Here is a 10856-nt window from a genome sequence, read left to right on the forward strand (position 1 = left end):
ATCAAAGAAGTCGAGTTTTGTATTATTTGAACCAAATCCTCGCATTCAACTGTGTATTCAAAAACCTTATGTACAAACATCTATTAAATTTGAAAAATGTAGATCAAATAAGAGATGTTTGTAATGGCTATCAATGCATGTGGTGTGATAAAACCCTAGAAAACATCTGTTAAAGTTTGGGTAACGACTATCCTCTAAGCCATATACAAGTGACACAATGCTAAAGCACTGATACTCAAATCGACTATTTGTTCAAACTAAATCAAAATATGAGATTATAAAAATATCAAATATATATCAAACAAATGGTAGTGGCATAATTACTAGGTGCACATAAATATATTACCTTGAAAGATCGCGTCTTAGGAGCTGTGGCGGCTTCCAAAAATATGCACCGTTTAATAGTGGTCCTAGGGGCACCAGTGCGACACTTCCAGGCAGTGGAGATGGTGGGTTTGCTGAGTAGAGTCATTTTGAATTTATAGGAGGAAATTGGCATAGGGAAAGAAACGGACGGGATTTTTTTTTATAAGAGAAATCAAAAAAGGCAAATTCCCCCACATATAACTTCAGAGGCGTAGGGAATCTATAGTACTCTACCACTGCAGCTAAAAAATTGTGTAGAGGAAAAAAAAAATTTGTACTCAGCGGGGAAGAATAAAAAAAAATCCTTAGATGGTATGAATACATTTTTATTCGGCTCCAACATCCCCGTCAACCCCCAACGCTGTCTAGGTGTATCAGTGCTTGGGCTGGAAATGCTGCAGCGCAACACAGGAACGAGAGGTAGCGCGAGGGTGGTTTTATTGCGAAATGGATGCCGTTTCTCATGGCTAGGGTGAAGGCCACAATGGCGTTGCTGTGTTTTCCAAATGAGAAGAAAAAATATAATGGTAGAGACGAGGATGACGACAGTGCTTTTTCCTGTGTTCAACTCTTTTTAGTTTACTTTTTACTATTTTCTATCAGATATTATGATAGTGGTTGAAAACATTAGAACTCATATGAGATTAAATAAAGATGCCTGGATCTCTATTTGATTATGCAAAACTCTTCTTCATAGAGTTTGGGATGAGGTGTTTTCATCTCATCTTGGTAAACAAATGGGGCCTAATGATTTAAGCTGCTAGATACTCTTTATTATTGAAAATATTAATTTGCTACAAAATGCTAATTTCGCTTGACATGTTAATTATATATATATATGTCAACATTAATTACATGATTAAATAATGACGTAATTTTCTCATTAATTAGTTTGTCCATCGATCCAGCTAGCTAGCATGACAATTAGCAGATCCAGACAACATTAATTTAAGGAATAGATATAATAAGATGGAAAATTCTTCTTGTCATCCTTACACTTCACACATCATACTTATTTTAATTTTTTTTTTCATTTTTTCTATAATAAATATATAGTGTGTAGATGATAAATAGAATAATTCAATTGGTTTAATAAGAATAAAATGAAATAAAAAATAAAAAAAATAAAAAATAATATTTTAATATATAAACTGTGTGGTGTAGGATGATGTGTAGCATTTCTCTAATAAAATATATACTTGAGAAAAATTGAAAAATCAAATAAATTTCTCCAAAAATATATATTATATGGTACTTTCTTCCTAATCACCAATTAAGAGAATTTTAATTAGAATCAATTTTATTTATTTATTTAGTATATATAATATATTGTATAAACTTACGCTAACTTATAAATTTATTTTTATGAAATCTCTTTAAAACCATAACACTTATATCTATCGAAACAATTACACATTTTTATAAAAGAAGTTCAAAACTTACAATATGCATGCATAGCACTCCTCTCAATGCATAAAATCGATAAAGACTTTTGTAAATGCTGCCAATATATGTAGAGAATGTTAGAAAAGAAACAGAGCACGTTGGAGTTGCTTGCAAATGCATAGAGCACAGGTTTAATGGTCACGTGATTGTAGTGACTGACGATCACATGCAAATGCCTAAAGAAGAACAAGCAACGTGACACTGACTGAGCCCCACGCCCACATCGTCCTTTAATAGCATCTCAACAATAAAATGAAGGAAAATGAAAGTAGTCCGAATGCCCAAAACCCAACGCTAAAAATAAACAGGAAAAGCAGTACTGCCCAAAGCACGAGAAAGAACCTCCCACCCACTACTCCCACTATGATCTCTCACTCTCTTTTCCCCCTCTCCTTCTTCTTGCTTCTTCCATTGCTGTCTCTGCACTTTCTTCCGCACCCTGTTCTCTGTCAGTGCAAAAGACCCCCGGTTATCTTCAACTTCGGAGACTCCAACTCCGATACGGGTGGTCTCGTCGCCGGTCTCGGTTTCCCTGTCAACTTCCCAAATGGCCGTACCTTCTTCCGCCGATCGACTGGTCGGTTGTCCGATGGCCGGCTCCTGATCGACCTCCTCTGTAAGTGGGCCCCTCCTGTCTACATTACTCCTTTCTATTCATTTTAAGTCCACCGTCCAATAACGTTGATGATGTATGGTCTCAACGGTTGGGATCTCTTGTAATGAGTTTTGCTTGCACGCGGTTAAAGGGATAAATTCATGTCACTTTAAATAATCTAATAATAACATCGTTGGAGGCCAACAACTTCGATGTCTTCATCGGCGGGTCCCATTCAAATAGCTTGGGGTCCCACTTTTGACTGTTACTTGAATCTTATGATTTTGTTTTGTTTTAATGGGCATTGAATTGAATTGATTTTATATAGGTGGGTCCGGAATTTTAAAGGCATTAGAATTATTTAGTTTTACAACGTGCAAGGTAAAATATCTCAGGTTTTTTTTTTTTAAATTATGTAAAATGTTTTTTAAAAGAGTAATATTCTAGGATTACGGTTGTTTTGAAAAAAAAAATAAAATTTATTATTAAAAAAATTAGTTTTTTATATAAATTTTGTATTTTTTTATTTTTTTTTAAATAATTACACAACGATTACAACTGTAATTATGATTGTTATTTGTAAAATATATTAATCTAATTTTTACATTTTACTTATATTCTTTTTTAAAAAAATGTACATTTTACGTTGAAATTATTAATTTTTTACTGAATAATATAAAATAATTGTTATCATTTTTCACTTCCAAGTTCTCAACTTTGGTATTCTTAATTCTGGATTTTCAGTATTAATTAACTTTGACATTATTATATGTATTTTTTTATATAATAGAAATAGATGATGTGACCATGTCTTAATTATTGAAGAATCTTAACGTAATTCTGTCTAAAAATTAATAACTCAGCTTTAACTTTTGGGTTTTGCTACACAACCTTCTAACACCCTACATTTTCTTTAATTTTTATTATTTTAATTTTTATTAAATATTTAATATATAAATAATGAATAAAATAATTAAATTAATTTAAAAAGAATAAATTGAAAAAAAATATTAAAAATTTGAAAAAAGGTAGAATGTTGGAATGTTGAGAGGTTGAGTAAATTTTTTCTTAACTTTTATAGTTTTGAAATTATATTATATATTAATTGTAGTTCAAGATCATGAAGTATGGCTAAAAAAATTAAAATAAAAAAATCAATTGATTGACTTTACTATAGTACTTAGAGGTGTGTCGGTGCACACTTGGGCCATTCACGTACGATCTATCCGGCCAGCGTGTGTGCTGGGGACAAACATATCTGTCTTTTTGCTTTCTTTTCTTTTGTACCTCAGAATTTCGAGGACCCATCAGGCGGTCTGCAAGGTTGTCAGGACGAAGGATCCGAAGTTGCAAACTTGTATACGTTATCTCTAATATCTGAAGATGTATATAATATATCATATTTGTGTGTACTGGTGTAGGCCAGAGTTTGAATGCAGGGTTTCTGAGGCCATATCTAGATTCCTTGGGTGGGGCCAACTTCACAAATGGTGCAAACTTTGCAGTTGTGGGCTCCTCTACTCTCCCTCGATATGTCCCATTTTCTTTGAATATTCAGATCATGCAGTTCCTTCGTTTTAAGGTTCGCTCCATTGAACTTGTTACAGCAGGTAATATTACATCTTGCATTCCCATTGTTGGCTCATCTACCTCTTTTCCATTAAGAGTAATATGCCATATACAACGATGGATTGTGCAAGCGGTGTCTTTTTTTTCTTTTTTCTTTTAAAAAAAGACTGAAATTCACTATTAAAAGATTAATTTTTTCATCTAAGTTGTATATATACTCATATTTTCAAAAGGAGTGTGGGCGCTTGTGCATTTTATGACTACCAATATCATTTCTCTTTTATTAATACATTTTGCCCCTTCAGTTTTTATTTATAAATATATAAACGGTATATACAGATATCTTCTAAATATGTCCTGGTATGTCTTCCATTTGTAATATCAGAACGAAGTTGGGAGTTTTGATCCCCACGGGTCAGTGGAATGGAATGACTTTTTTTTTTTTTTTTTTAATAAAAAGAAAAGAAAAGTGAATTTGAGTGATAAAAAATAACTTGTTATGTGAATGAATGAGATGTTTGAGATAGAAAAGGCATTTTGTGAACATAGGTTCACGGAATATGGTCGATGATGAGGGATTTCGGAATGCACTCTACATGATTGATATGGGGCAAAATGACCTCGCTGATTCATTCTCCAAGAACTTCTCTTATGCACAAGTTGTAAAAAGAATTCCATCAATTCTTAGAGAAATCCAAAATGCAGTCAAGGTGAGTTGTTATATATATGTCAAAATTTATACTCTTGTTGGCATTAATGTATCACATTTTTAAGTTAGACAAGCACTCGTTCTTGTAAACACTGGTTTTTATTTTTATTTTTTGTTACTCGAAATGCAGACTTTGTACAATGAAGGTGGCCGGAACTTTTGGATACATAGCACTGGTCCTTTGGGTTGTCTACCTCAAAAGCTGTCTTTAGTTCAAGACAAGGTTTTGGATTCCTGTGGATGCCTTTCAGCTTATAATTCGGCTGCAAGATTGTTCAACGAAGGACTGCACCGTTTATGCCTAGAGATGACATCTGAAATGAAGGGTGCTAATATAGTCTATGTAGATGTATATGCCATAAAGTACGATCTCGTTGCCAACTCCACCAAATACGGTAAGTTTTTTGTGTAATACTCCAGTTTCATATTGAGAATGTGAATAACTCACACAGAATTGGTAGCATGCAATGGCTAAGGATTAGCTAAAATACGAAATTAGGAGTATGCGGACAGATAGTTACATGATTAGAGAACTGATATACACTAGGATAATGATCAACTCACAACTCTTTATAACTCTATATTAAATAGAGCGTAGTTTTGTAATTGAAATTCATTTATAATGAAGTTGCATTCTTGCATTGATTGATGGTAAAATGGGTTGTAAAAGAGTTGTAGTGTATCAGTACCCATTATATTATTATGGAAGTAGTTTGTGAACATGAATCCAGCTCAAGGAATGTTGTTTTGAGAAGTACCCCTTGTTCCACTACCTTGCAGGTTTCTCAAATCCCCTAATGGCATGCTGCGGCTATGGCGGTCCACCGTACAATTACAATATCAAGGTGACATGTGGTCAACCCGGCTATCAGGTATGCGATGAAGGTTCAAAACTCATAAGCTGGGATGGGATCCATTACACCGAAGCTGCAAACACCTTTGTAGCCTCAAAAGTACTCTCCACATCTTATTCTACACCACGTACCTCATTTGATTTCTTTTGTAGTGGCGGTTGACTACCTAGGGAAGTCATCAATGTGCAAGCCTTGATGATGTTCATATGTCTGTCTTTCTTTGTAATGGTGCCACAAGCATGGTGATTCTGCTTTGTAAAAGGTCTTAAGATTTTGGTCAAGTTGAAGAGGGTTGTAAACTTATTTGCCAAGCAAAAACAGCCTATGGAAGATTTACCTCCCTAGCTTGTTTTGGATAATAATTTAGCAAGTAGATATATAAATAAGGGACAATTCAAACTTGGCTCCCCCTTTTTTTTTTCTAGGCAAATTCATTATATTACCATGAAGGAAAATGTACATGCCAGACAAAAAAAGGAAAAGAAAAAGAAAAGGAAAAGAAGGAAAAAAAAAAATACTAACACAATGAGCTAAAGATAGAGCTCAAATTGCTTGGTTAAAAAATTCAAAAAGAGGCGCTTGCCTTAGAACATTTGTACCAAAGGATGGTTGTCCAGCATGAACTACCATATTTTTCTTTATTTATTTATTTTGAGGATACAAACCCATGGGTTAGTGGATAGAATTTACTCTTCAAAACCGGCTTGTGAGGGAAACTAGGGCTGAACATTGAAGGGTTCGACGTCGGTTTCAGTGGCAAATCGAAACCCCACTGACACATGAAATATTCAAACATCTCGACCAAAACCGACCGATAGGAAAGAAAAGAACCATTCAGAGTTTGATCAGTTGGCAATGATTGGTTCGGTTTCCACTTTCTATCACAAACCAACAAATCCACATAATAGATTCAACATAATACCATAACATTCACATTTCAATTTTTACAGCAACAAAACTCAACCAAAAAAAGAGTTAAATGAACAAAGAACTCGTCAATCGCAATCACAAGAGATCTCAAGTAGCGTGAGTCTTGAGAGGTTACAGAGGAGAGGTTGAGGCAAAAATAGAGGCGTTCCTATTGCTGTAGTGGGAGTTCCTCGGTGAGAGAGGAGGAGGTAGTGGCTGCAGCCTGCATATGAGGTTGTGAGTAACGGCGAAGTCGAGAGAATTTGCCTTTATCACCCTAATGGGCATCCCTTCTGGCATCTTTAGGAGTCCATAGACTACAGCCAGTTTCTCACTATGATACCCCAAGCTCTGCACCTTCTCTTCTTCATCCACATCATGCAGCACAACGGTACCATCAGGGTAGTACCCAACTTCCCTCAACATTCCGCTTAATCTCTCCAAATTCTCATGATGATTTCCTCCTCTTGGTGGCCTATGCTATCTCCCCCAGTAAACATATGTACTTTCTTCTCCACCTCAATCCAGCTACACCCAGGTGGCTTGCTCACTCATTTCTCTCTCTTTTTTTTTTTTTTTCCACAGGTTAGCAACATCATGCCATTTACCTTTGGATGCATAAATATTTGATAGTAAAATATAGGTCCTAGCATTTTTGGGCTCGAGCTTTAAGAGTTTCTTTGCTGCAACTTCAGCCAAATCCAACTTCATGTGAGTTCTACATATGCCTTCACTAGCATATTCTCAATTAAATTCATTGGCTCCTTTACCTGGCTTGCTCGGCCAAGCAGATCAACCATGCAAGCATAGTGTTTGATTCTTGGCTCCACTTGATATTTGGAGTTCATGGACTCAAAAATTTCACTCCCTTTGTTGACCTTCCCGGTGTAGCTACATGCTGAAAGAACTCCAATAAATGTGACATCATCTAGCAAAATGTTCAAAGAGCACATCTCATGGAAGACCTGCAAAGATTCCTCTCCTAAACCATGCTGGGCATACCCCTTAATAATAGAATTCCACATAACAATATCATTTGGAGCAAACCTGTCTAACACCAACTTTGCCTTCACAAGATCCCCACATTTGACATACATTGTGATCAAGACTAAGGAAACATACACATCACAATCATAGTGGGATCTCACCAATTGAGCTTGAACCTGTTTACCATGATCAAGACTTGCTAGGCTGGAACAAACACAAAGAACACTGATCAACGAAGGGAAGTTTGGGCTAATTCCTCCTCTTTGCATTGTAGCAAACAAATTAAGTGCTTGCAATTCAAGTCCTTTCCTTTCATAAACCTTTATCATTGCACTCCACGTCACATCATCTTTCTCCCTCATTTGGTCACATCCCCTCCTTACCTTAGATACCTCCCCATTCTGGCCAAATTCAAGTATCATTGCGTTACAAGCAAAAATTGACTTCACTTGCAGTGCATCAAAAAGTTTTGTAGCCTCTTTTATCTGCCCACAGTGAGTGTACCCCCATAAGCATCACTGCCCATGACACCTCATTTTTCTCTGGCATCACTGCAAAAAGCTTTCTAGCAACATCAACGCACTAATTATGGACATACCCGAAAATCATCGTAGTCCAAGTAATCACATTCCTGCGTGGCATAACATCAAAAATCTCATGAGCTTCAACCAATTGACCTGCCTGACAATACCTTCCAATCATACTAGTCCTCAGCACAACAACCTTCTCAGGCACCATATTAAAAAGTCGACAAGCCTCATCAACCCGTCTTTCTTGAATTAGACTAGCCAACATCACGGTCCAAGACACAACATTCTTTTCAGGCATTTGCCAAAACAGTGATTCTGCCTCCGAAACTATGCCCTTTTGGACATATCTCCTAACTATGACGGTCTATGAAACAACATTCCTTTCAGGCATCATATCAAATATTTTTCTAGCTTCACCGACCATCCCATTCTTTATATACCTGGACAACATCCCGTTCCATGCAACAGTGTTCATCTCTGGCATTCTATCAAACAAGATCCTGGCTTCACAAGGCCAAAAATTTCGAAAGTACCCAGAAACAATTGAGTTCTAAGCGACAATACTTTTATCACGCATTTGATCAAACACCCTCCTCGCAATTCTTCTTCTTCTTCCTCCTCCTCCTTTATCCTTTAAGTTAGTTATCTATATCTATATATACTAGAAAATTTTGATTACCATTCTATACAAAAAAAAAAAAAAAAAAATGAAATTTTCTGTTCCAAATTCCAATGCTCTTTTGAATGTCCTACGGTTCATTGAAATGGACCATGCTGCAGAGAAACCTTGTTATTTATGACTATTGCAAGGACTTTGATTGGTTCCCAAAATTGCCCGGAGAGTGTTCTTTGAGTCCATGGGATTGACGAGCATTTAGTGATACTGAGGTTTCTTTTTTCAGTCTTCAATTTGGATTGGTATAAGATGTGCATTTTTTGTTCTGTTTATTGTATCTGAACATTATATTCCTATCTAATTCAATTGATTATTTATTTTAAGTTGGAACGTCTTTTGTAATTGCTCTTACATGCCATTCCAGTGAGCTTAATCTGAGTTAAATAAGTAAATTTCTACTGAGAAAAAAAGGAGTTCAAATTAAGGATGCCAAATGCCAATATATTGACCTTTTAGGTACTAGATGAGATCTCTTATATATGGTATTATCATAAGGCAGAGACCTGTATTGCTGCTCTGACCAACTTGTACATAGCCTAGTAATATAATTGTAACCATCCGATCAATTTGCTCTATAATCCACCCCCTTGCAAGATCTCTAACATAAAAGTGGGGTTTTTTTTTTTTTCCCTCCTCCTTATAAGGCAATATCATGGTGCATCACACTATCAAGGACATGATTCCATAAAGTGGAAGATCCTTTAAAGTATCCCTCCAATTGCACCAAATTTCTAACTTCAAAAGCTTCCAAGAAATATGTAATCAGCTGCACTGGACTCAATTCCAATGTAACAGGACCTGCAAGATAAACAAAACTTGATGATTTGAACCTACTTATTGGGAGATTCTAAACTCAGGATAAGGTAACTATTTGGTTTCTTATCATATAAACATGCATGTATATAATCAAATCTTAAATAACTGAATATAAACTTCCAAAGGAAAGAAAGATCAAACATTCATTTAAACTACACATTTATTGTACCTTTCTTTATCTTAACATGCATATTCATGGGATCATGTAATGATCGTTAGGAAGTCTTGGCTTTGCCACAGATTTAAGAGTTGTGCTGTATACAGTCCCCTATTTTGGAACTCCTTTGCAGTCTGTATGTGTGTTTTAATTAAATGACTAAAAAGCCACTTTCTTCAACCACGAACAAGGAGAACAAAAGACCAGAAGGACAAATGAAGCATCCCCAACAGCTTTTTCTGAAAATAGAGACGCAACAGAAAAATAAACACAAGACACGCACCAAAGACAACAAAAGACCCAAAGGTTTGCCCAGCTTTGCATTTGTTCCTTTATTGCTTGAGAAGCTTTTTCTTTCCTGATCACCAAATGAAGCCAATTAAAAGTTATTTCTATGGTTTTGGGATCACCACCACCTAGGTACTGCATACAGCCAACTCCCAAAGAGATCTAGAGATTGCAGATATGGCCTCCAATGAACATATTGTAATGCTACCTTACCTTACCTTGCCCATGTCCATCTCATACCATTCCTAGCATTGGCAAGGAATTGATTTTTTGAGTCGATGGCGATGGCGATTTGAGGAAGGGGGTTGTTAGAAGGCCGGCGGAGAACTAGGCTCACGGCAGCATGGAGGACTGCAGTTATCGAAACCCTAGAACTGGGAACTGGGGAAATGAAATCGGGAAGCTGAAAGCGTAGGAACTGAAGTGAACTGAGGGCTTGGGTGTCGTGTTACCCCGAAACGGTGCCCATGGAGTAGAACTTGAAACATTGCACATGGATTAAAAAATTATCTCTTCCCATTCATCTCAACTCATGGTTATAATTTTTTTAAAATTTAATATAAAATATAATAAATAATTTAATTTTTTTAAATTTTAATACAAAATTAATATTAAAAAATTATATTATAATAATATTTTATTAATTATTATTTAAAATATTTTATCTCATGTAACCAAACGTTAAAGGAAATGGTACGTATTGGTTGCGAGTGAAACGGTGCGTGCTGATCGAACAAGGAGTTGCTTCCACAGGATTCCAGTGCCTTATACGTAGTAGCATCTGCTCAACACTGCGTTTCATCCACGTGAAACACAAAGTTTTATCCTGGATGCAGGGGCATGTCCCTGCTATCCTTTTTAAGTAATTTATATTTCTTATAACATTGGTGATGGCCTAGTCAAATATTTATGTAAGTCTAAATTTTAATTAAATATGAGAAAAAGTCTCTACAT

The 10856-nt window shown here is 35.7% G+C and overlaps 1 protein-coding gene, 1 long non-coding RNA gene and 1 pseudogene across 3 annotated transcripts; 1 reads left to right on the forward strand and 2 right to left on the reverse strand.

Annotated features, from left to right (window-relative positions):
- The first annotated feature begins 2068 nt into the window (after positions 1–2068).
- On the forward strand, positions 2069–5879 carry LOC122316752 (GDSL esterase/lipase At1g09390-like). The gene is made up of 5 exons (XM_043133516.1): positions 2069–2428; positions 3829–4017; positions 4526–4686; positions 4816–5080; positions 5466–5879. The coding sequence occupies exons 1-5, from the start codon at positions 2176–2178 to the stop codon at positions 5699–5701; spliced, it is 1104 nt and encodes a 367-aa protein (XP_042989450.1). The 5' UTR covers positions 2069–2175; the 3' UTR covers positions 5702–5879.
- A 374-nt stretch (positions 5880–6253) lies between these two features.
- Positions 6254–8839, reverse strand: LOC122316103 (annotated as a pseudogene).
- A 222-nt stretch (positions 8840–9061) lies between these two features.
- Positions 9062–10413, reverse strand: LOC122316753. 2 transcript variants are annotated; one of them, XR_006244298.1, is made up of 3 exons: positions 10116–10413; positions 9627–9972; positions 9062–9439 (listed from the first exon to the last, which is right to left on the reverse strand). It is a non-coding gene; the product is annotated as an uncharacterized LOC122316753 (long non-coding RNA). The 2 variants fall into 2 exon arrangements; XR_006244297.1 differs by having other exon boundaries at positions 9627–10413.
- Positions 10414–10856: the final 443 nt, after the last annotated feature.

This window comes from Carya illinoinensis, chromosome 7 (assembly GCF_018687715.1).
Source record: "Carya illinoinensis cultivar Pawnee chromosome 7, C.illinoinensisPawnee_v1, whole genome shotgun sequence".
In the NCBI taxonomy this organism is placed as follows: Eukaryota; Viridiplantae; Streptophyta; class Magnoliopsida; order Fagales; family Juglandaceae; genus Carya; species Carya illinoinensis.

What these genes read in the sequence shown, in the direction of transcription:
- LOC122316752 (XM_043133516.1), top strand. Translation starts at nt 2,176, where the DNA reads ATGATCTCTCACTCTCTTTTCCCCCTCTCCTTCTTCTTGCTTCTTCCA. An exon ending in GCTCCTGATCGACCTCCTCT is followed by an intron (nt 2,429 to 3,828) that starts GTAAGTGGGCCC and finishes GTACTGGTGTAG; the next exon opens with GCCAGAGTTTGAATGCAGGG. An exon ending in AAATCCAAAATGCAGTCAAG is followed by an intron (nt 4,687 to 4,815) that starts GTGAGTTGTTAT and finishes CTCGAAATGCAG; the next exon opens with ACTTTGTACAATGAAGGTGG.